The sequence below is a fragment of the Balaenoptera physalus genome (genome assembly GCF_965194825.1).
Source record: "Balaenoptera physalus genome assembly, chromosome: 1".
In the NCBI taxonomy this organism is placed as follows: Eukaryota; Metazoa; Chordata; class Mammalia; order Artiodactyla; family Balaenopteridae; genus Balaenoptera; species Balaenoptera physalus.
In genome coordinates, this window is record NC_138882.1 from 117,461,847 (window position 1) to 117,488,011 (window position 26,165).

Below are 26,165 nucleotides of genomic sequence, written 5' to 3' on the forward strand. Positions count from 1 at the left end.
CAGCTCTGTCGCTTCCAGCTCTGTGGCCTTGAGTCCCTTGGCTGCTCGCAGAGATGGGGAAGTGCAGCCAGACAGGGGAACCGGCCCTTGTTGTTCTTTGCTACAAAATGGGCTGTTGTGAGGAACACATGAGCTAATATACATAAAGTGCTCCAAGCAGTGCCAGGCACGTGTAAGTACTACGCAAGTGTTTCCTATTATTATTTCCAGACTAGATTACTCTCTACGATTGTGTTCTTTTTCAAGTGTATTTTAGAAGAAGGTTAAAGAAGACTTCTTGCACAATTTGTTAATCCATAATGCCCCAAACCAGCACAAAGATTATTTACAAGTTTCACTTCCTGATAGGATCTTCCAGGATTTCCATCTGCGGGCTAGAGTCCCTGGAAGAACAAACAGTGGAATTCGAAGAATCTTCCTCCTTCCCAGCAACAGTGCAAGTAAATCTGTACCCATTCTCTCCGTACTACAAAGGGGCTTCCACGCTGAGAAACTAAATAAAAACAAAACAAAACAAAGAACTTATAGCACTGAACTAACTAACATAGGGGAACATCTGTAAAATTTGCTTTATATTCTGAAAGCAACCAAAGCATTAAAAATTTAAAGTTATACCAGCTGAGAAAGACATGGTTCAGGTCACACAGGGATGGCAGCCCTAAGGACTGGGATAAAACCTGCTGATGAATCAAAAGGTTTATTTCCCAGAAAGTGCTGGAATTCCAAGAACAATGTGCTATCCTTGGGATGATTAAGAGAAAAATGGTTTTAAAAATCCCCTCTCAGGCTAAAAGTCTCGACTCAGCTAGTAACAGAGCTGCTAGAGTATCACCTCTCCTCTCCTTCGGAGAGGGCGTATGTACAACAGATTAGACTTAAAACAATGGAAGGATTTTCCCCAGAACAGCAGATAAAACTAAAGACAGGAGCACTAGAAGGAAGGGTCACAACACAGGTCTGGGGTCACGGCCTTCCCGGGGGGCACCCAGCCGGGAAGAGGGGCTAAAAGTCAGCCTGCACTGACCTCCAAGCAGCGTGCCTGGCGGGACAGATGCAGCCCTGCTGCCACCAACTTCACACGAAGGGCCCTTGGGGGCTACATCAGTGGCACTGAGCACACCAGCACCCCCCCGCAAGCCAAACAAGCTGGAGTCCAGAGCCATCCGGGAGCGGGGGGCTATGGTGCTCACCCCCTCAGACAACGCCGTGGTTTGGGGGGTGGGGGAAGAGTGCTGGTCTGTACCATGGAAACGTTTTCAGCTTTCCTGGTTTACTTTGTGACGCCAGCTGTCCTGTCGTCGCCTCTTCCTTTCCTCACTCTATATTCTCCTGACCTAAATCCTTTCTTTTCCTTCTCACTCCAATTCTCCTTTTGAAGAAGCCACCACACAAGTTAACGTGCACACTAGGAAGGGCAAAACAACAGCCCTCTGCCCACCCAGAGCTTCTGTGCTATTTCTGAATATTTATCAGATCACAGTGTTCCCTTCTCACTGTGGGCTCCTCTTTCATCTCCCTCTCCTCCCTATAACCCCCAAATCAATGTTTAGATATAACGGAGTCTTCCTCTTCGCTCATCTTCCAGGGCGGATGATCCTTCTGGTCCTCCAAGCGGCTCTGACCTTTTGTTCTCTACCACGGGGCCCACCTGCCTCCCACCCCCCGTATCTTCTCCTACCTGCTGCATTCCCATACTCCATGTATTTCTCTCTGAGTCTGTCACTCCTCAGGCAGGACAACCCCTTCAAATGTAACCACTCTGGATGTAACAAACCAAATGTAAAGGGCAGAAATTGTTACCATTACAAGTATGGGGATTTTGGTTCGTTTTGTTCTGCTTTCTGTGTGTGTGTGTGTGTGTGTGTGTGTGTGTGTGTGTGTGTGTGTGTGTGTGGTACATAAAACGATGACATCAAGTTTTGCTTTGTTTCAACTTTTTAAAAGTGTATTATGCTTTTGTTTGAATCATATGCTTCCATTTACCTGGCCACTAAAGGGCTATCTATCTCTAAGGGCCTAAGCTCACAGGCTGTATCCAGCCCACAAAGCTATTTTGTTTGGTCTGCAGGAAGTTCTTTTTAAAACGTCGTGTTAGCCAATCTTTTAAAATCAGGAGATTTCTAAGTAATCCAGATTTCTGGCTTACAGTGAAAAAATCAGAAGATCTGTCAAGACTGGCCCACATTCCCATATGGCAACAGTTGGCTGCTGAATAGATCTGCTCAACAGGCCCCTTTTCGACAGGACCTGCAGTTTCTGGTTCAGCCCAGGTTCACCCCCCACTCCCTCCTGATCACCGTACCCTGAGGTTGAGTACCAGCTGTCATAAATTATCCCATGTGAGGCCTGCTTCAGGCAGTGTTTGGGATATGCCTGAGACCACAGCTAGCATCTCACTCTAACTCTCTCTCTGGTTAGAGCAGAAATTACAGATGTAATTATAAAGTTTCTCCTTTGTACAGAATTTTCCAGGTACAAATAATTCATAAAGAAAAGAACTTAGAACTAAACAGAAAGGAAAATGTCCCATAATAGAGAAATACTAGAAAAGAACTAAGTTAAAGAGAAAGCCTCTGCGTGTGTGTGCGTGTGTACGTGTGTGCGTGCATGCGTGTGTGTGCGTAGGAAGGGGATTCATTTGTGCAAGCTGTGTAACACTGCAGACCATTTCCCAATTTGTACTTTGTTATCGGCTAAATGTTAATATGAACAATAGAACCATTAAAGTAGAAACTCTAACAGAGTGAATTTACTCCATTGAAATAATTATATTTGAGCATAATAAATCTATAAATAAAACAGATTACATATCACATAGATATATGGATATTTATTGATTCATCATCATTAACTCAGAGGATATGGGGTAACGATTACTTGTCTTTAACTGCATATATTTGTGATAGCATTTATTCAGCAAACATTTGGACAAAACACCTTAACAAATATTAGCTACATCTTTATATATTTATGTACAGTAGTGTTGTAGGGTCAGATCTAATTAGGAGGAGGGCACTTAGTGTGTGCTATTACAAGTGGCATTCTATCACCAATATTGATGATAAAAGAGAATAGGGCTAGAGAAAGCACCAAAACAAGTGATTTTAAATTACCCTCTCAATTCTAGGATCAACTTTCACTCAAGTGGTTTTACCGACAGGTTGATGTTTTCTAAAACCACTGTGCGCTGATGAGAACTCTGGCCTGGAAGCCTGCAGAGCTGGGTGCCCCTATAGCGTTCCTCAGCTGTGTACCCATGCTTCAGATCTGGTCCATAAATGAGGAGCATGAACCAGACAAGCTGTAAGGTCTCTTTACACCTCAAAACTGGATTCTCTTTCTTTAAAAGAAATATTAATAATATTATAAAATGAATACAAAGAAATCTAAGATAAACGAGAGGAGTGCAGTACATTAAGAGAATGAGTTTTGAAATAAAACTAGCTTCAAATTCCACCTCCACCACTTCTTTGTGTTCTTTTTTTTTTTTTTTTTCACAAATCACATTACCTCTCAAGCCTCAGTTTCCTCATCTCTAAAGTGGGAATAAGTCCACCTTCCACTCAGGATTGTTTTGCAGATTAAATGAGAATGCATGTAAATTCCAAGGCATAGGTCTGGACAATCAGTAAATGCCTAATAAATGACTATTGTTATTAGCTATGGGTATTCCATAAATCGCCCAATTACTTCTTGACCAGTTAAGTTGAAAAAAAAACTAGTTATATCTGATAATAAACTAATTTTAAAAGCTTATTCAGTAGGGTGCCATTGCAAGAATCATGGGGGTCATTTTCCAAAGAACTTTAGTATCCAAATGTTTCTTAGAACTGGCTTGGGAACAAGAGAATTTGACAGATGGCACTTCAAAACCAGTGTGATGGGCATGAATCTGTCCCGTCTCCACTGAGTGAGCTCTGCAGAGGCAGCTTCCTGGTGGTTGACACCCTTCAGAGAGAAGGGCTGCCTTGTACTTCCTTCCTTCTCCCTGCTTTGTAGAATTCATTGCAGTATTGGTGATCTTTTGATGCTGAGATTTAGCAATGGGATTTATGCGTTGCTGGGGAAGTGAAACCTTCTCTGGCAAAGTTCCTATTACCAGCAAGCAGAGAAGGAAAATAAAAGGTTTTTTAAGGAATTAAATGTTCATGGGACTTCCCTGGTGGCGCAGTGGTTAAGAATCCGCTTGCCAATGCAGGGGACATGGGTTTGAGTCCTGGTCCAGGAAGATCCCACATGCTGCTGAGCAACTAAGCCAGTGCACCACAACTACTGGGCCTGCACTCTACAGCCCGCGAGCCACAACTACTGAGCCTGTGTGTCACAACTACTGAAGCCCGCGCGCCTAGAGGCCATGCTCCACAACAGGAGAAGCCACCGCAATGAGAAGCCCGCGCACTGGAATGAAGACCCACGCAGCCAAAAATAAATAAATAAATAAATTTAAAAAAAATGTTCATAATAGAATCTAACATCGACATGTGTGATCCTTCCCCAATATCAGGTGTCAAGAGGAGGACACGGACATCCTGAACACCTCAGGGAAGTAGTAATTCCCAGACTTTTGATATCACAGACTAGTAAAATTTCAAAAGAAGACTGTTATAAAACTACCAGGTTTTAGGTGACCAAGAAATGATACCAAATGCAAACCATCACCATCCTTTTATAAAAGGAAAAAAAATTAACCCCTCAAAGTAAGAGATCCCAAGATTAAAAAAAAAAAATCCTTTAAATTGAACAAACTTAGTACTAAAATTAAACACGAAAAGCCTGCTGCACTGTCTTTATTCTTATTTTTCCATAGGCTGGTGTAACTGTCACTATGGATCCACTCTGGAAACAACTGCTCAAGAATGGACTGCAGGTTGATCCCCTCATGCCATCCAATCCAGGACACAGCATCTCATGGAGGCACCAAGGGCCACACAGTGGACATCTGCTGTCTTGGTCATCATCTTCCAAGGACACAGATGTATCCTTAAAGCTCCTTGTCTTAACTACCAATTGTGGGCCTGTCAGCCACAAATGTTTCAAAACTTTCTGAAGGTTTCTCCAGTCAATACCAGCCTTTCTGTACAACTATGCAAGATGGTGGTTCTCAGTCTTGGCTGCACACCAGAATCACTTGGGAGTGAAGAGGGCTCTTTTCAAAATGAAACTCCACTCCCAGAGACTCTGACTCAATAGGTGTGGGGAAAGGTCTGCGCTCATGTAACTTTAAAACCTTCCCCAGGCTGATTCTGATGCCAGCCAGGGCTAAGAAAAACTGGTACCCTATTTTTTTTGCATTTATCCTGAATTTATATCTTATAAAGCTTTAAGGAATGTACCTCTTCATGCATTCCTTCAGGTGTCAAATACCAATGCAGGGCCTGCCATGTGTGGGGCACTAGGAAATCAGTGGAGCACAAGACAGATACATCCCTGCCTTCACCACATTGACAGAGTACTGGAGTAGGCAGACAGGGAAGCAGGCGATTGAAACAGCACACTCAGGTTTGCTAGGCTTAGGGAAACAATCCAGGTTTCCTCTGTCCCTAATCTAGCGGTTTCATGGGCTTCAGAGACATCTCCTCCCAGCTGTCTTCTTCCAGATACTAGAAACTCGAATATTTACATCAGAAAAGCAGATGGGCAAGGCTCTGTCCTCATGGAGCTTCCATTCTGGCAGGACTGTCTACCCTTTCTAGGTACCATTACGTTGCTCACTCCAGCTCTGGTGTCTTGCCTAAAGTCAGGTGCCCAGGCTTTGAACAAAGCACAGTAGAAACTCAATTAAGACTGTGTTTTCTGTTTTGTTGCCAAAATCTTTTGATGAAGCTTAGTATTTCCTGTCCTTTTTAATCTGCAAAAACAAGCTGGGACAACACTGTGCAAGTATTTTCAAAGCCCTTTCCTGGATTCTCCCACCAAAATATCATCCTATGACAGCTCCGTAATTCCCTCCTTAATACCTGACTTCACATTTGCCCACAAAGAAACTCACCTGCGAATCTTCTGATGACTAACATATCCTAGCACAGCTTCCCCGAAGTAAATCCCCATTGGTTAGCTATTTCATAATTCAGAAGAGCTTACTGTCATCTGTAAACCTAGAAATTCCACTGGGTACTCCTTCTTTTGGATCAATTATGTAAGTAAGACCTAAGGGACCCCACTGTTTACACACCTCCAAGCAGAGATGTCTTTAGCCTTAGATTTGATTTGTGGTCTTTAAGGTAGGTGGATACTAATGCGTGCTCTGTCACTACATCCGCTCCCTGGGCCTCAATTTCCTCCTCTATCTAATTCAAACGTTGATCACTCCCATCTATAAAATTCTCTCCTCCTACTCAAAAATGATACACTGAATCCTCAATCCCAAGGTGACTTCAACTTTGATACAGCCTTTGAAAGTGTAAAAGGACAGTCTCCAAGGGTTTTCAAATATTTCCCCCCTCAAGAAATCTCATAAATTCACAAAAATCCCTTCTTCTTATAGGAATATCCTTCATCTCCAGAGGATGGATACACAGGTTTCCCATGTGGGCTAGCACAGAAGTGAGAGCAAGCAGACTGTACCATCTGGACAGGCAACACACCTGCAACGAATTGGGGCACAATGGACATTCTTAACAAAGAGGTTACACATTTTGGCTATGAGATCTGGAATTTTGTTCTAGCACTCTCTACACTGTTGGATGGCGACCACCTGAATCAAGTAATTTATTTAAATCTAGTTTGCTGGATAGATCTAGAACATTTGGAGAACTTGGCACTAAGCTACCTAGGATTTCTAACCTGTCTGCTTCAAAAGACATCCAAGAATGGTTAATTTCCTAATGTCTTCTCAGTGAAGACATGTGAAATCTGATAAGTGTGATATTACACCACCAACAAGCTAAATCTTAGTACTGGGAGAAAGGCCTATCTCTAATCCCCAACACCCCCCACCCCTTCCCCAAATGTAAAGCTGTCACTAATGAAGTATTTCAGGCATACTAGCAAAAAAAAAAAAGAAGAAAAAAAACCACTTAGCCTGAGTGGGAACAAACTTCATCCATGGTTTTTGCCAATACCAGTTATTACCCAGTTTACCTCTTCACAAATTTCAAAAGCAACTCGGATTTGGCAAGCTTCAGATTTGCACAGAACATTAGCAACGCTCTTCCAGATGTCTAAACAGAATTACAAAGACCCCAGAGGAGTACCGATTTCAGAAGCTTGCAACAGCCTGAAATAATTTCGAAAGGGCACCTCAGGTGCAAACATTAGCAAGAGCCAAACTCAGTGTAGCTTGGCCATGAACACAAATTTATCAGACGCCCCTAAATTTGGGGCTAATCAACCCCTGGAATTCACCTCCATCACCCAGCACGCCCAGCTCTCAAATAGGACCAGCAGTGTCAAACAAAGTACTGGGTTTCATGAAGTATTAATGTAAGTGACTACAAAGCTTTCGACAAAGTCATCCTCCACTCCTCTCTCATGTGATTACAAGGCAGAACTAAGATTTTAAAATCTCAAAAGGCCTGAAGACTGGACCAAAATAAATAGGATAGCACTGAACAGGGACAAAAACAAACCAAAAAACGTCCATTCAACGTCTCACACACACACACACACACACACACACACACACACACACAAATCTGCATGATGAACACAGGATGCAGCAGCTCATACAACAAATATCTGGGAGTTTTGACTGTCCAGAATCCTGTACATGAGTCTGTGCTGGGCAGTTTTGTAAGCTTAAGCTGCAGAAAGTAGATGCTTGTTGTGCCTTGGTCTCAGGAAATAGCTGTCCTACTGTACTCTTTGTGGACCAGATCAGGTCTCAATTACCATATTCAATTCCCATCGCCATAACTTTCCATGAGAGATGTGGACAAACTGAGAAGACAGAAACCATGTCCCATGCAGGACTGTGAAAAGAAATGGAACTATTTTGCTTTGAGAAAAGTTAATCAGCTGGAGGGCCAGGAGGGGGACGTCATTCTGTCTTTGCCCATTTGATGGGCTGTCCTGGGGAAGTGGGTAGTTCCAGAGGAAAAGAATCAACAGAACGAAGTTTCGGGGAGGCAGTCTTCAGCTCAAATAATAATCATACACACAGTCCAAAGATATGATGACATGTTTTCATAAGTACAGAGGTCCCTGTTCCTGGGGGTGTTTAAACAGAGGCTGCCTCACAAGTATAAGAATTTACTAAAGTAAAGAAGTTAGACCAAGACTTCTCTAAAATACCAGTTCTAATTCTGTGACTCTCCACTTACCCAGTATTATACTGCCCTGCTAGCTCATCTGCCACGATCTCTCAAAAATGCCTTTTTCTCTGATTAGAATTTGCCCAGATCCTAACCACTTCTGGCCTGAGCATAGCAGAAGTCTCCCAGATTGGCTTCCCAACCTCAACGTCCTTCCTCACATGTCAAAACCACCTCCTTCGAGGCCTATTCTGAGATGTAACTTCACTTCACAGCGGCCTTTACCTTCCCTGTCTAGGCAGGGTTCCTCAACCGTGGCACTACTGACGTTTCAGATGGGATAGTTCTTTGTCATGGGGGATATCCTGCACATTGCAGGACGTTTAGCAGGATCCATGGCCTCTACTCACTAGATGTCAGTAGCACCTGCCTCCCAGCTAGGACAAGCAAAAATAAAACCATGCCCAGATATTCCCAAATGTCTGCTGGGAGGCAAAGTCACCCCCTGTGGAGACCCACTCTTGAGGCAAATGATTAACACCACTGACTTGTGGTTTAAGTTTTCCACTAACTAGATCCCCTCTACCTCCCTTCATCAGTCATGTTCTCTGCTCCAGCCAGGCAAACCTATTTTTGACCCATGACACACCTCAACACTTCCCCTAATACGTGCTCCTTCCCTCTTCCCCAACACACACAACACTCCCGGCGGCTGGCTCCAAACACCCTTTACATCTCGGTATTCCTTGGCCTCCTAGACAAATGCAATCCCTTGCTTCTGGTGGTGTCCTCACGTGGGCGGTCTTACTTGCCCTCTATTCGTACAAGAATCCTCTCCTTCCTGGTTAAGGCATCACAGCACCCACTCTGGTTCTCTGCTTCTTGCTGGTACTCAAATATTGGCTGGCATTTCTCAGAATGTCAACATCAGCTCCAATGATACATGAAAAATACGTGAAATCCCTTACCAACTGCCATTTCAAGAACATATGGAATCATGAGCACACAGTTTTGACAAAACTTTGACTTTTTCATAGCTAGTGCCAATTTACCTACAGTACTGAGACTGAACCAAGTTTGATTTCCAAAATACAGCTACCAAAATAATTTAGCTATTGGGACCTTACAAACACAGCAAACTTTTAAAAAATTAATCAAAGAAGTTCTGTTCAATATAAAAATTAAGAAAAAAAAGGTCAAGTTTTGACCAAGTTTTTTAAATTCTGTAAACCTTGGCAGAAAGAAAAGGATACAAATATGGCTCAATACTTTAACTGTTGCATCATACACCATTCCACATGGTCATGAAGAGACTGGAGGACTGGGTCATGTGAGGACAGTTTCCTCTCCAACCTTCTGATGTGTTAGGTTTTAATCAACAAAGTACACACGCACACGCCCTCAATAAAAATGAGACAAATCTAAGATAAAATGTTCAAATATATAAATAAACCATGCCGATTCAAGATTTTGGATTGCTTTCTCCCCAGCTCTATGGATTACCTAATCATTTCATGGGAGGCTCCCTTACTAACCTATAGAGACCAAGGACTTCGCCGGAACCCTATTTTACCTAATTTTCATCTCAGGATCTTTCCTATCTTGTTCTTGTATTTTAACAGGGTTTTAGTCACTTGATGTAGAATACAGGAAAAGAGACAACTCTCACCGTGTCCTAGCTGATGGGAGGTGTCTGGTCAGTATTAATGGGTTGTAAAAATAAATGCTGCCTGAAGACCCTATTTACTGGGAATGGTGCAGGTTTCTTCCCACAGGTCTGTACCATGCAGAGGCCCCAGAAGCTCTGGCGGGGAAGGTCTGAATCACTGTCATTCTTGGCACTTGGAAGCGCCCTTCGGTTGTTTATGAAGTAAACAGCCCTCACCAGTACTGCAGACGGGAATTCCCTGCCTGCCCAGACTCTTCCAACTTCTGGCACAGAACACATAATAGGTGCTCAATAAACGCAGCCTGACTAGCATTTTATTATCAAAGCTGCTAAGGAAAGTCTCCATAAGTCAGCTCTCTCTTTACTCCTGAATCTCTCAAAATATGTCCTCAAAGCTTTCTTTGCCCAACAAGAAATATTTTTTCAAAGTCAAGGAGAAGGAAAGGAGGAAATCTGCAAAACAGAAGGAGCCACATAGGAGTCCAAATGGCTCAAGTTGGGCCCCACAGTCGGCTAGGACTCCCCGATACCTATTCCCCATCCCCTGCGCCTCCTGAGTGCTCCCACACTCTCACCTTTGCACTATTTCTTTCCTGAAACCCTACGTCCCCACCTTCTGCCACATACACCCCCAACTGCGTATCCAAATGGGACCGCATACCCCACCTCTCCCTCTCCAGCAGGGACCTACCTCTCCTCCCCTCGACCTGTGGCAGCTCTTCTTTACCGCGGCTGGCTTTGTAAAAAACCAAAAAAACTCATCTCTTTATCCATAAGGGATACCCCAAATAAAGGGGGAGAGAAAGAGGAAGGCCCCTATCAACCCTCCAGTAAGCGGAGGTGATGATTCCCTGAGCAACCACCCCCAAGCCTCCTCCTTCCCAAGCCACTGAACGGGATTCGAGCAGAAGTCCGGCTCCCAAGTGCCCACGCTTCCAAACAAGCTAGAAGCGGATTATACCGGTACCCAACCCGGAGATGGCCCGCGGCGGGCTGGGTGCACCTGCGGGCCCCCGGCTCCCTCCCTCTCGCGCTGAGGGCGGGGCGGGCCCTCACTTCCCAGTCCAGCCCACCCGGCGCGGGAAGGAGGCGGAGGGGAAGCGTTTCTGGAGAAGTTGAAGGGCTCACCTTCTGGGCAGCGGGCCAGGGAGGCCAGACACCAAACACCCACCTCCGGGAAGAATCAGCGGAGCCGTAACCGGGTCCCCCCGCCCTTCCGATGGGGCGGAAGGAGGCGAGAGAAGGGAGCGCGCGTGGGGGGAGCCGAAGGGAGGCGGTCGCAGGCACCGTCCTCTCGCGGGGCCCAGTCGGCTGCCGCGGCGCCCGCCGCTCAAATTGCCGAAAGCGGAACGATCTTCGGGCCCCAGCGGGCCGAGGCGGGCGCCCAGCCCGGCCCCGCTCGCCTTCCCCGTCCGCGGGCTCCTGGCCCCCCGGCAGCGAGGTCCCAGCCGCAGCCTCCTCTCGGGCCGCGGCGCCGCGGGGCAGGTCGCCGGCGCCGGGGTGGCGCGCGTCGGCTCCGGCGCGGCTCCCACCGGCGCAGCCCCCGGCCCCTGCCCCGGAGAGGCGCGCACCAACCTTGGGGGGCAGCTTGGCCGCCTAGCCCCGGCTTAGGCGGAGGCGGGAGGTGGCGGCATCACCTGCGGCGTGCGGCGGCTGCTCCCGGACGTGCCGGGGCGGCGGAGGCGCGCGGCGCCCAGGGCCCTGCTTCCGCGGCCCCGCCCGCGGCTGCCACCTCGAAGCGCGGCGGAGGAGCCGGGGCACCACGGGCGGCGGCAGCGGCGGCGACGGGAGCAGCAGCACATGACTCTGTAGCGGGGGGAATTAAACAAAGCGTAACATGGACTCCGGGCCCGTGCAGGCGCTGCAGCTCCGGGACCAACCGCAGCCAGCGAGCGCCGCGACTGGCTCGGCCGCAGCCAATGGGGCGGGCTCGGGCCTCCATGTGATGGCGAGCTCTCTCCCCCGCCGGCTCTCCCGCGTCTGCCGGAGGTCCGGGCGCTTCCGCCGCCGGGCGTGCTGGCCGGAGGGGCGGCGTAGCGACTTCGGTGGCCCGGGGTCTGACGCTGGCGGCGGGAGGCTGCTGGACTGCGCGCAGGTGCAGCCGGCGGGGAGGGGCAGCCGCCGTAGCTCGCAGTCGCCCCATCGCTCAGCTGTAAAACGCCCACCTGGACAGGGCGCGGGGCCCGGCGGCCAGTGTCGCCAGGCTGGCGCGAGGCCACCTCAGGAACCTTCATCCCCCCCTGGGGCTATCCTGTCAACTGAAGCTCTGATAGTAAGACGGGGGGGGGGGATGCAATGAAATGGTGGGGGGAAATTTGCGTAAAAGTCATTTCGGCGGCTTCCAACCCTATGGAGAACGCACTTTCCTGGGATTTGGGGCACACACAACTTTTATCTTGGAACGAATAGCTTCCCACCCTCATTTGTTCAGTGTCTGCTATTAAACATACACGAGAGAGTCAGTTCTTGTTTTAATCTGAGTCTACTCTTCCCCCCCCCCATTCTTTTATGCCAAAAATGTCTTGTATCTGAAGCAGGCAGACGAAAGGTTGTCCTCCGCTAAGAAGTGTTTCCCAACCTGATAGTTTTCCCTCTTGTTTTTGTTGTAAGATCAAAGTATATTTGCAGTCTTTTTCGTGGGTGGGGAGACGTAGGGGTCAAGAAATAACGTCAGGAGGGATGTTTGGAATTGTTGGTTTTTAACATGACAAATGGTTCCAGCCCAGTACTTCAATATCTCCTTTTATCTGAATCCACCCGTTTCTGTGAACAATGGGAAATTTCATCTCTCTTCTACCAAGATCTCTCCATGTCAGTGAATGTTCAATCAGCATTTACTAAGCATCTAAATGTTGTTCATAAGCATGCTGCACAAAATGTTACAGGTACTCAGGAAAGTGTGAGTTCAGATATAATGAGACAGTAAAGAGAGTGGTTTTCTAGGGTTTCAGGAAAGACTTCAGAGAGAAGGGGGTAGAACTGACCCTTGGAGAGTGAGCACTTGTTCCTCAGGCACTGGAAGTAAAGTAGAGCAGCCCTGAGGAGGAGTATGAACAGAGGTCCAGGACACACTCAAGGGACAGTCCTAGACTACTCACAAGATGACACTAGATTTTGAGCCCTTTTGACGTCCTCTTGCTTTCTCACTTTCCCTGCCCTGTCCCTTGTGCCAGCAGCCTCTCCTATTCCACAAACCCAGCCAAGAAGGAGGTGTGTAGGCAGGAGCTGCAGCAGGTGATCTAGTTACAGTACCAGATTCGCTGATCTGGGAGGTTAGAGCTGTTTTAAAACTGTTAACGTCTAGTGGTGTGATGTTTGGATTGAAAACACCTCACTACTATAATTAATTTGGAATGTTTTGCTGTTTGTAAAAACACTGTTCTGTGTTTTGATCTTCCCTGAGTTTTAAACTATGATTCTAGATTTGAGAGAGATGTGATTTCCAGAGTGGAATAACTTGAGAAAAGAAAAAAGTAATACTCAGAAAACAAATGTAGAGAAAGAGGTACATATTCTTATAAATGAGTGCAAATTTGGTAAATCCCTTTGGAGGACAATTTAGCAATTTGGGATGAAATTAATATGTGAGGTTCTTTTGACCAGGCAATTCCACATCTAGGAATTTATACTTTGGACATATGTGTGCAAAAATTATGTATTTCAGAAATATTTACACACATGTAGAAAAATATAAGTACAGGTATGTTTATTACAGCATTGTTTATAACAGAGGAAACGTATAACGGTGTATAAGTCTAATAACAAAATCCCAGTAGGGAACTGGTTAAGCAAATTTAACTTGTTTTATAAAAATAAGAGACCTATTTGTACTAACATGAAAGAATGTCCAAAATCTGTAAGTGAAAAAAGCAAGTTGCAGAACAATATGAATAGTATGATCCCATTTTATTTGCATATTTTGTCAAAAATACACATGTTATAAAATGTATGCTTAGAGGAAATCTGGAAGCATATATAACAAGCAGTTAACCGTGGTTATCTCTGGATGTGGGATTACTAGGGCCGTTTGCTTTCCATTACAAATTTCTGTATGTTTGAATTGTTTTTATGTTGAGCACCTATTACTTTGATAATAAGAAAAGTAGTAAACAAAAAAAATTTTAAGATAAAATTGCTAAGAGCTGTACCAATGACAAATAATGAAGATCACTCTGAGGGTCTAGGAAGCAAAAAAAAGGTCAGCTTCCCCTATTCCCCAAGGAAAACAAACAGGTAGGAGGCAGTAAAGAATGATAACTGATTTGACATTGGATTCAAAATGAAGAAATATGATAGAAGAGGCATCTGAGGCTACTCTAGGCCTGTCTACAGGGATCTGGTGGGGCAAACACAGTAAGGCTTCAAGGAAGTTTTAGTCAGCAGAGACTTAAGAATATTTACTGTCCTTTGTTGAGTTATGGTCACAAATCGGCAACTATTCCAGCACTTGTTAAATCTGTATCACACTAATAATGACAGCAGCTAACACAGTGCTTGTGATAGGCCGGGCACTGCTCTAAGTACTGTACATGTGTCCACTTTTAGTCCTTGCGGCAACCCTAGGAGAGAAATACTTCTACTATCCTCATTTTTTAGAGACGCCTGGAGAGGTTATATAAGCAGTGCAAGATCACACGGCCTTTAAATGGCAGAGCTAGACTTTTAAGCCCCGAAGCCTGGCTCTAGAGGTCCAAACACTCACAATACTGAGGACCATGTAAGATAAAGGCCTTTATACATGCATCTCTTTCTACCAAATATTGTGATTCTAAGTTGATTTGTGTTTACCTAAACTGTAGCACTTGGCATGCCCTAAGGCACTCAACACTTTAAAAAAAAAATAAAGTTACTTATTTTTGGCTGCGTTGGGTCTTCGTTGCTGACGCGGGCTTTCTCTATTGCGGCGAGCGGGGGCTACTCTTCGTTGTGGTGCGCGGGCTTCTCATTGAGGTGGCTTCTCTTGTTGCGGAGCACGGGCTCTAGGCGCTCGGGCTTCAGTAGTTGTGGTACGCAGGCATCAGTAGTTGTGGCTCGCGGGCTCTAGAACGCAGGCTCAGTAGTTGTGGTACACGGGCTTAGTTGCTCCGCGGACCAGGGCTCAAACCCGTGTTCACTGCATTGGCAGGCAGATTCTTAACCACTGTGCCACCAGGGAAGTCCCAGTAATACTTATTGAATGAGTGAATGAATAACTGACTTTCCTACTAGAGAAGAATCTGAGCTCCTTGGAGGAGTGATTTTGCATTGTTCCTGTGTTTGTCACCCAGTAGCGTGCCCAACATGTGGTAAGCGATATGAATTTCAGTAATCTGTAAACATGTTTTTGAAAAGTTGTGCAAAAATCAAGCTTTATAAGTTGATCCCAAATACATCCCAAATATCCAAAAGGGTAGCTTATGAATAATATCATGATGAATTCCTCATAGAGTGAAGAACAGCCCTGGCGGGACAGAGCTAAATCTGGTTGCACCTGTATAACCGTACACAAATAAATGTGGAATATATTTGCTTGGGAAGTGGCAGTAACGCCGATGAGCTCAAGAGCTACAGGATTTCAAATTATATGAGCCTCTCTCTCTTTCTCTCACCTCTCTTGGTTATTGAAATGGAGATAATAGCACCTATCTCCAGATATTGTGAGACCAAGGATTCAATCACATATGGAAAGGTCTTAGCCAAGTGCCTAGAACATAGCTATTGTTAAGTAAATGCTACCTACTATAAGTGTATCCACATATTATAAGTGTGACCAGATTTCTTAGTCTATGGTTATTCTGTAAATACTGCAGCTTACATAACATGCAACACCTGGGGGCTCACATACATATAAGGCTTAGAAATTACATAGTCGCGGTTCAACCTAAGCACATGGTAAGCAGTACTCTTATCTTTCCTCTCCTGTGCTACCTCCCACTGTTCTCTTCTATCTCTTTACATGGGTTAAAACCATTTCACTTCTTGGACCTATTTAAACTCTCAGCCTTGGAGATGGGAAGCAAATTGTCTTGCCTTCTTCACAGCGAAGGAGACTGAAATGCTGGAGACCAGACTAGAAATGAATAGGTGGAGGGTGGAGAACAGCGTGGAGAAAAGGAACCGAGCGGGGTGTGTAAGGTAACTCTCGATGCGTCCTGACATAACATAAGGTCCAAAGGGAAAGGAGAATTGCCAGACTGCTATAGTTAGAAATAACGTGGTGAAATTGAAACTAGAAAAACTAAGGGTAAATGTGTTAATCAACCGCAATGAGAAGAAAGAAATGGACCTATACCTTCTAAAATGGACTCATAGGGAGATCAGATCAGGGTTACCTGACTGGTAAGCCAGAGCTTCGTAATTGGTAACCCTAGTCTAAGTATTCCCTTCATTGGGGAAATTTTTTTTTAAAAGCATAAAGAAATACCAAAGCCAACTACTTGAGAGTCTGTACCCATATCCTCTGCCTTCCTGCCTGCTACTACTAAGGATGAACTTATCCATGTTCTTATCGAAAGCCAGTCCCTTCACTTTTGCGCCAGATCTCATTCAATCTCAAATGATAACTCTAGCAATTGAGCCCTGTCTCCTTTCCCCTCTCTACTGGATGACTGCCATCACCATTTTTTTAAATGTTATTCTCCCATCATTAGGAATAAAATTTTTCTTGACCCTGCTTTCCCCAGCCCACTTCTTCTCTTTCCCTTGCATCTAAACATCTCAAAAGAATTGTTTATACTTATTATCTCCAATTCAGTTCTTTCCATTTTCTCTTCAACTCCATCTAATCGGGATTTTACCCATTGCATCACTGAAATTGATCTTGCAAAGGACACTGTCATCTCGTTTTGTGCTAAATACAGTGATCAATTCTTGGCCCTTAATTGACCTCTCAGTGGCATTGAACACATTGACTACTCCCTCCTCTTTGCTAAGCTGTCTTCTCCTCCCTTCCAAGACACCACACTCCCTCCCTCCAAGGAGCTCATCTAGTCTTAGAGCTTTGGATTCCCTCTCTATGCCAACAACTCCACATTTACATCTCCAGCATAGTTCTCTCTCCTGAGCACCAAATTGCATTTCTAACTGCTTACTTGTTTTTCCCATTAGACCTCTAATAGATACCTCAAAATTGAGTTCAAAACCAAACTGATTTCCCCCAGAAACCTGTGCAACCCACACAGATTTCCCACTCTTAGTAAATGGCAAGTCCATCTTTCCACTTGCTTGGGCTAAAAGCCTTGGAATCATCCTTGACTCTTCTCTCAGAACCTACGTCACAACTGTAGTAAATCCTATTGGCTCTACCTTCCAAACACACACCCTCCAATGCTATACCTAGGTTCCATCCACTGTCATCTCTCTCCTGGGCTAACTCACTAGCCACTTCACTAGTCTATGTGCTTCCATTTCACGCTTTTGTCCCATCCGTCCCTTACAGTGTATTCTCAACAGCAGCCAAAGTAATCCTTTTAACATGTAAGTCTAGTCATCTCATTCCTTTGTCCAAGCCCTGTGATAGCTCCCCATTTTACTCAGACTAAAGCCCAAATCCTTACATTGGTTTGCAAGGTTCTTACCTGATCTGCATCCCCTAAGCACAACCATATCTAAAATTGAAACTCCCTTCCTACTCCCATTCCTCTTACCTTGCTTTATTATTTTCCTCTGAGCACTCATCATTTACTTATTTTATATATATACAGTTTAATAGCTATCTCTCCCTGCTAGAAAATAAGCCCTTTTTTAAATAATAAACTTTTTTATTTTATTTTATTTTAAAATTTTTATTTGGCTGTGCTGCACGGCATGCAGGATCTTAGTTCCCTGACAAGGGATCGAACTGGTGGCCCCCTGCAGTGGAAGCTTGGAGTCCTAACCACTGGACCGCCAGGGAAGTCCCTAGAATATAAGCCCTTTAAAGACAGGAAATTTTATCTGTCTCGCTCATTGATGTATCCCAGGTATTTAGAATAGTGTCTGACACATAGTAGGCACTCAATAATTACGTTTTAATAAATGAATAGATTTATTACAGATTTTTAATCAATACAAATAAGGAAATTTTTTTCCTAGGAAGAGATTTTTTCGTATCATGCTGTTCTCTAAGTAGTTGTTAATTGAGAAAAGGCATTCATATTCAGTCTCCAAGTCTTTTATTAAAACAGTACCTGGTAGTTTGTGTGGCAAAAGAAGAAACTTAGTAGAAAATATTACCTTTTTGTTAGTTCTGTAGCAAACAGGAAAACAAGCTCATCTGAGTTAACAAAAAAATTGCAAAATAATAATTCCAAAGTCCTAAATTATATTCTTACTAAGGAAAGTATTTAAGCAAAGTAACACAGTAGTGAAAAGAGTAAGTTAGAGAAGATTAAACATTCACTTCCTCGTAACGTATTACTTTAAAACTGTCATGTTGTGTAGTAAAGTGGCTATGTAGTCTAATCTGGCTAAAAGAAAAGGTTTAAATGAAATAAAAAAACATAGATGTGACATAAAATAGCAAGTGGGGACCTTAATTACAGTTTTGGCAGTTGAAAGTTGAAATGACACAGAAATCCTAAGAAAAAGCACTGTGGAAAGGAATCGGGCTAGACTTTAAAACAAAACAAAACAAAACAGAACCAGCTCCCAGAGCAAACTGATTTATACGGTCGTTTGAAAAGAGGAAGGAAGGGTGATTGCCGTTTCCAAATGGTGAGTTGAATGTTTAAAAATCCACACGGAACCCACCCCACCACCCCCGTTTGGGATGTCTCCTTAGAGCTTTGTCTGTGGGAAGGGAAGATGAGCGCAGCCGGAAACCTGACCTGTCAAGATGAGGCTGAGCAGGGCTTGGGCTGGAGAGAGGAATGTGAACACAGGAAGAGAAAAGCCAGCCTGGAGGGTTTTCTTACTCAAGGGTGAAATGCTAGCATTCTGGGTTTGAAAGATTATTATGTCTATAATTACTGTCTGAAACTTAATCTGATAGATCTTTAAAACAGTGTGGCCTGTGGGAGTTCCCTGGTGGCCCAGTGGTTAGGACTCCCAGCTTTCACTGCCAAGGGACCAGGTTCAATCCCTGGTTGGGGAACTAAGATCCCACAAGACGCACGGCGCTGCCAAAAAACCCCAAAACAAAACACCGAAAAACAAAAACAAACAAACAAACAAAAAAGCAGTGTGGCCTGGAGATGACTTGAAAATAAAGTTGAGGGTGGAGAGTCGTCATGGAACTAAAAGTCTGCTTTGTCCTAGGGTGAGCGGCTCCCTGGCATAGGCAGTGGGGACACAGAGGAGGAGGTAACCATCCTGGCCCCTGTTTCTGATCACTCTCCCAGCCCAGGCAGGGCCCCGGAGCCAAAGGGCAGCTAAGTCTCAATCTAAATCTGAGTTCCTGAGACCAGGTGACCAGGGGCCTCCCATTCCCTGACATCCCCTGGAAGTTTATCTCCAGTGTGCTAATGAATAGTTCCTCTTGCCACTTCCCTCCCTGAATTTTGCCTCATCTCCTAAAATCTCTCCTCTTTTCTCTCTTTCTCACTCAGTAAGAGTTCTGTGAGTAACCATGTTCGTCCCCCTTCTCTTTTTGTGATACCTGGGTGACAATCTGTGCACCCACGGCCTGCAGATGTGTTTTAACTGCAGAGTGTTTTCTAAAAATCTTTTTCAATTAGCTGCCAATATTTAATAATCAGGAAATGTCACATAAATACCCAGATTTCCAGCACTTTTAACAACCAGAACATCTGGCAAACCTTGAGTAATTCCTGCACAGCAAGCTCATGCTGGGGCTGAGCCGCTGCTGCCCCCTTTCAGCTGCTTCTCTCTCTGCAGTTCACAAGCACCCAGGCCACTCCTGATGGTCTGCGGGGGTGGGGTGGGGGGGTGCGGAGTAGGGGTGCCTGCTGCCCTTTATTATTTTGTGCGTGTTGTTTTATCTGTAACAGGGAACGTTCTCTGTACCACGTCTTAACGTTTCCTCCAAAAGTGCTTCACGTTCCCTATACGTGACCTTTAAACTACCTATCTGGCTCCTCTAGTCTCTTGAGGCTGTGATCCGTAGTTTACATTATCTGGCTATACGCCCAGGGTTTCAACAAGGAAACCTCAAGATAGATTTCAAGAATGAGGCGGTGGCATGCCTTAAGCCCCAAAACAATCCAAGACAGTATATAATCATCGGTGGCTAGACTGAGGACACACTTCCAACCAGGGCTCTGATATTCATACCTTATAAATCGCTATAAAGAATTTTCACGGGAAACGTGGTTCTCAAGCAATTCTGTGAGGTGTGGATCACTGTCTCCCTTTGTACAAATGCAAAAACCGAGACAGAAAAGTAAAGGGATTTTCCCATAACCACACAGCTCATAAACACTGGACGCAGGAACCCAGCCCAGATTTTTGAGGCCACGTTCAGTGCTCTTTATAGCTACTGCATCATAGCTGCTGCACATCGACCTTGAAAATCAGTGTGCTGTGATTCTGAGAAATCTTTAGAAGGCTCTTTACCATCAACTAAATAACATGTTTCAATGCCTCACAGCTCAGTAGTGTGGAGAAATCTTGGAATCATCTTTGACGCACACCCCTCCAGCTCCCATATCTATCCAGGTAAATGGTCCTGTCTATTTCGCTTTTAAAATAACTATTCTACCCAAATGTTTCTCTCCATTCCCTCTGCATAATCCCCAACCCAAATCCATTGACTCATTCTTGAATTAATGTAATGGTCTCCAGCCGAGGCCCTTACCCAGCATGCTCTTCTCCCCCCGCCACCCCAATCTATATTTACAAGCAAAGTAGATGGCTTTGTGATACAGCTTTCTGGTGCCATTGCTTGCCTCAGAAGCTTACAGTGGTTTCCTATGCATTAGCTATAAACCACTGGGTCTGATGTTCAAGGTCCATCCTATGGCAACTGTGGTATTGTTTCCAATGTCTACTGTTCTCCTCTGTGGGAGATTTATACTTTCCCAAACAGCAACCTCAGTTTTGGCCACATGACTTGCTTTGCCGAAATGTGAGTGAAAGTGACATGGACCATTTCTTTCTTTTTTTTTTTAAATTTTTATTTATTTATTTATTTATTTATGGCTGTGTTGGGTCTTCGTCTCTGTGCGAGGGCTTTCTCTAGTTGCGGCAAGCGGGGACCACTCTTCATCGCGGTGCGCGGGCCTCACACTATCGCGGCCTCTCTTGTTGCGGAGCACAAGCTCCAGACGCGCAGGCTCAGTAGTTGTGGCTCACAGGCCTAGTTGCTCCGCGGCATGTGGGATCTTCCCAGACCAGGGCTCGAACCCGTGTCCCCTGCATTAGCAGGCAGATTCTCAACCACTGCGCCACCAGGGAAGCCCCGACCATTTCTTTTTAAAGGAAGAGCTCTAAGAGCTGTTATGGCTTCTCACCACCTCTCTTTTCCCTCTTCATGGGTTACTACTCTTACTTTATTTTATTTATTTATTTTGGCTGCGTTTGGGTCTTCGTTGCTGCACACGGGCTTTCTCTAGTTGCGGCGAGCTGGGGCTACTCTTCGTTGCGGTTGCGGGCTTCTCATCATGGTGTCTTCTCTTGTTGCGGAGCACGGGCTCTAGGCACCTGGGCTTCAGTAGTTGTGACTCGCGGGCTCTAGAGCGCAGGCTTAGTAGTTGTGGCGCACGGGCTTAGTTGCTCTGTGACATGTGGAATCTTCCCGGAGCAGGGCTTCAACCCGTGTCCCCTGCATTGGCAGGCAGATTCTTAACCACTGTGCCACCAGTCCCTTCCTGGGGAATATTAATGTGCCAGATTAGAGCTGCTCCTTCAGCCTGGATCTTGGACTAAAGAAAATGTGGTACAGAGTTACAGCCAGCATGAGGGCTGAGCCTATGCTATGCAATTCAATGCAGACTTATAGGACGACTCCTGTTTATATAACATGTTCACATAACACGATCAAGAAATCAACCTCTGCTGTTGTAGCCACTGAGAGTCTTAAGTTGTTTATCATAGGGTAGCCAGAGAAAGAATACGGTACAGCCTCCATAAGCAGTCTGTTTCCTTGACTCCACACACTGTGCTCCTTTCCCAGGGCTCTTACTGGGGTATCTGTTGTCCATAGCTTTTCTAGTCCTCACTGAATTAGAGCCACTTAACTTGAACCTATCATTTTCCTTGGTATCAACTTACTCCCAAAAGATGTGCTTAAGATAGAGATTGCTGGCTCTGCCCAAGTTCTCTAGAGTAGGGCAATAGGAAATCAGAACCTTGTAGATATTCTGTTAGTATGCACAATAGAATGATCATACAATCTGACCCTTAATACCAAATGGTTGGTGCACTAATCAAACAAAGCTTTTAAATGTCCAGCTGTTCAAGATAACACATGAGGTTGCAAGCTTCAGAATCCACAACTTCTTTCTTAGAGATATATAAATAAAGTGACCAACGATTTGCTCAAAGTTAGATGGTTTCTGTGATTTCTTGAACTGTAGCTGCTGCCTTGGTGGCTGTTTTTTGCACACTATGGTGTTCTTAATTTGGATAGCAGCATTGTCAGTGGCTGCCCTGAAATATGACCCAGTTCCAGGATGAAATTACCAGAAGACTGATCCAAAGTTCCCCATCTCATGAACTATTCTCTTCAGACCCATTTTTTGTTATTCTCAACACCTGCCAACCTTTCTTTTTTTTAAAAAAATAAATTTATTTATTTATCTATTTACTTATGTATTTTTGGCTGAGTTGCGTCTTTGTTGCTGCGCGCAGGCTTTTTCTAGTTGCGGTGAGCGGGGGCTACGCTTTGTTGCAGTGTGCGGGCTTCTCATTGCAGTGGCTTCTCTTGTTGCGGAGCATGGGCTCTAGGCGTGCGGGCTTCAGTAGCTGTGGCTTCCGGGCTCTAGAGCGCAGGCTCGGTAGTTGTGGCACACGGGCTTAGTTGCTCTGCGGCATGTGAGATCTTCCTGGACCAGGGCTCGAACCCGTGTCCCCTGCATTGGCAGGTGGATTCTTAACCACTACACCACCAGGGAAGCCCCTGCCAACCTTTCTTATTCACCCTTCTGAATCAGACCCAGTCACACCTTCCTCATGAAGCCTCTCACTTTTCAGGATACCTGGATAGATGTTGAGAAAGGGTCCAGGGAGACATAATATAGCAATGTGGTGCCAGGGGCCTGGTTAAACGCTAAAGTAACTGTCTCATGAGTGCTCTAGCCCCAGGCTGCACCAAGGAGGCAAGGGGATCTTCAGAAGTTTTCAGAAGCAAATTAGGATCAGAAGCCAGGGACACAGAATTGGGCATCAGAAAGCCAACAGTGGCATTAAGCTATAGACAGCAAGCAGAATCATTGGCCAGAAAAGGATAAAAGAAAGGTGAGAGCAAGTATGAAGTGAGGATTAGCAACTGAGACACCAGTTCTACAAATACTGGGTTTGAGGCAGAACCTCTCTTCGTGTGGAGCCTAGAGGGTGTGGCAGGGTGAGGCAGCTCCCCCTTCAAGGATCTTCCATAACCACTTTGGTCCTCATAGAAAACCCTCTAATGCCAAGAAAAGGGTGAACACTAGCCACTGGCCCAAACCCTCCAGGTCTGCCCTGGCTCATGAGTGAGGGTTCTGAGGTCCTTGCAAGGAGGACGCCTGCTGGGTGTCAGTCTGAGCAAGGGCAGCCAGGAAGGAGGAGAGAAGTCACAGGCTAGGAGTTGGTGAGAGGGGATTGGGGTTGGATTTGCAAAGAATTCAAGGGCAAAAGCAGGAAGTAGGGTGGAGGCTGGGGAGATGAGAAAGGGGCTGGACTGTTCAGAAAATAAGCAAAGTAGAACAAGATCTGAGTGCAAAGTGGGGTCAGGAACAACCCAGAAAAGGGATTCTGACAGCTATTTGACTTTTAAGCATTGGTTTGGGGTAATTCTCCTGGGCGGGGAGTAGAACTTAAATATCAAGCTCTGACACACCCCTCCTACTGCTCTGAGCCATTGACTGTAAGATGTAATCATAGATTGTTTCATGTTTCCCCTGCTGTTTCACGTGTGTTTCTCTGACTCTCCCAACCAGGATCTAGACTCTGTCTTCTGATTCTTCAGTCTCTCCCCTTGTCTTGCGCAACTGTTACTAACTTATGAATTAATGCCCACCATCAATCCTTTTTATTCTGTGTTCTTCTTGCCATTGCCAAACATGCATTCATTCAACAAGAATTTATTTTTATACATTATAAATAATAACAACATTTACTGAGTGCTTATTAGCTGTGAGTCAAACATTGTACTCATACACATACATCAATGAAACATTTTCTGGATCCCTGAAGAGCTCACAGTCTGGTGGGGGAGAGACAGAAATAAAAACAGAAAGATTTTACCCTGTCTAGTATATCAAGGCAGACTTCATAGTAGAGGTGATCATTTTGCTGGGTCCCAAAGGATGGATAAGAGTTCTCCTGGTAGACAGGGCAGGGAGACTTCCATGGGCAGAGGGAACAGTATGAGCACAGACACAGAGGTTGATTCTTCATCTCCACTCTATCCTGTAGCCATAGAACAAGGGACAAGGCCTCTTCTACACCTAAGTTCAAGTCTTGAATAAGAACAAATACACAATTTCTTTTTATGCTATGCATGAAGTGAATACTGTGGCTTTGTTCTTTGATCTCACTAGCAAACATGCAAGTAAAGCCCTCAGCCAATTGCTTTTTTGATGGGGCTGTTGAGTTTTGAAAATTGCTCGAGAGTCTTAACACGAGATTCTTTGCCCTTTTCATTATGAGCACTAGACTTGAGTGGCAACTCAGAAGAACTACTCTTCTCATCTTGTCTGCTTTTGATTAATTAACTGATGTTGTGTACAGCATGAATAAATACTCCACATTCACTTTGACCACAAAAAAATTCTTTTTTGCAATAATAAATTTAAAAGTGATTCCTGTTATCTACAAATTTCTCCTTTATTTCTCAGCAACCTAAAAATCTTTTCATTTGGCTAACATGGTCCAACGGTACTTTATTCAGCTCTGAGCCAGCACTTTTATCTTCTGAGATATCACAGGATGCTTGAAATAACATGGATTCTAAAGATTGGTACATTGTAACACTAACACAGTTCAGAGAGGGTGGACTACTTATCCAAAGGGGAAGTTTTTTTCTCTGCTGAAGTCAAGTATTTCCTTCTCTTATCCCCAAGCCTTCAACACACCAGTAGCAGTCACGGACTCAATTTACGTGCCTCTAACAGCATGTGGAAACTTCTGGCCAGGGAGCATCTACTGTGAGTCTACTAGGTAAAGCATGGCTGAGCCCCAATTAAGAATGCCAGTGCCGTGACTGGGAAGGTCATCAGTGGACTTCAGAACAACCGCATGGCTAGGTGTGAGCATCGAGGAGGTGGGAACTGTCCTTTCATGCCTGGAAAGCTGTCCATGATACTTGAACTCGAAAGTCCAGGGAGCAAACGGCCGTGCTCTGACTGCTTTGATCCTGCTGGGGGTAGTACTGTAATTTGTGAGTAAGTTGTAATCTTGCCCTGCAGAGCAGCTGAGAACCTTTCTCTGGAATCAGCTTTGACCCAGATGGACTCTTGGGTTTAGGTGGATGGACAGCTAAGATGTTTATTGCCGTAGTATCTCATGCTCTGCGAGAACACTCGGGCTCTTTTTTGTTTGTTTTTTGTTGTTTTAGTTGTTGTTGGTGGTGGTGATGTGGAGTGTGTGTGTATTAGTTCTACATGTTAATGAACAGATATCTGAAATCTCACTGTGTTTCCTATCCTTTGTCCTGCTGGTCCGTTAGAAGCACAGGGTCACGCAGGCAAGAGGTGCTCAAAGCAGCTTTAGGCAGCAGGACTTCCATCCCTCAGGAACTCTGCCTTCCTTCCCCGAGCCTGCCCTCTGCATCCCTGAGTTCTTTTCCTGAACCCCTCACCTATTCTCCACCTTTGTTTAAGTTCACGATGAACCCTGTGTGGCATGTTTGTGATGTCGTGCAGAGGCCTCTGTCCAAAAATGAGCTCTTGTATTGAGGAGAGGAGAGGCTGGTTTGAGGAGGCATGCCAGCCCGCCACGGTGTTCAGTAGCGCTTATTGGTTAATGTCTGCAAATTTTCTTTTTCGACAAAAAGCTAAATGGGGCTCATTAAGCTCCTCTTGGTATAATTTTTTTTAAAAAGAAAGGACAGGTTAAAAATAGCCTACGAACAAGTCTTAGGGGCAATGAAAGCTTTGGTTGTTAGGAAGAACTGGTGATGAGGTCCAGGGAGGGTGTTCACACTTGAAATTCAAATTTCTGCAGCGGCTGTGGGACCCACACAGGAGGGGAAGGCTGGAGCTGAGTGAGAGAGGCCTCGGGGGCAGGGCACCGGTTCCAAGAATAGA

General features: G+C 45.0%; 2 protein-coding genes across 13 annotated transcripts in view; one reads left to right on the forward strand and one right to left on the reverse strand.

The window, feature by feature from the left end:
• The window catches only part of LRRC8D (leucine rich repeat containing 8 VRAC subunit D), a 108,937-nt gene extending 97,264 nt beyond the window's left edge, over positions 1-11,673 (reverse strand). For 2 of the 6 annotated variants that reach the window (XR_014267948.1, XR_014267949.1), the window contains exon 1: positions 10,990-11,127. The gene's annotated coding sequence lies outside the window, so the exon portion shown is untranslated. Of the gene's footprint in view, positions 1-10,989; positions 11,300-11,436 lie in introns of those variants that run through there. The other 4 variants (XM_082476770.1, XM_082476767.1, XM_082476769.1 and 1 more) reach the window with 4 other exon arrangements.
• Positions 11,674-11,698: 25 nt separating this feature from the next.
• The window catches only part of LOC309668512 (uncharacterized protein), a gene marked incomplete at its 5' end in the record, with an annotated part of 77,871 nt that continues 63,404 nt past the window's right edge, over positions 11,699-26,165 (forward strand). For all 7 annotated transcript variants that reach the window (XM_082478429.1, XM_082478432.1, XM_082478430.1 and 4 more), the window contains one exon: positions 11,699-12,133. In XM_082478429.1, coding sequence (XP_082334555.1) covers positions 11,699-12,133 — 435 coding nt within the window. The remainder of the gene's footprint in view (positions 12,134-26,165) is intronic.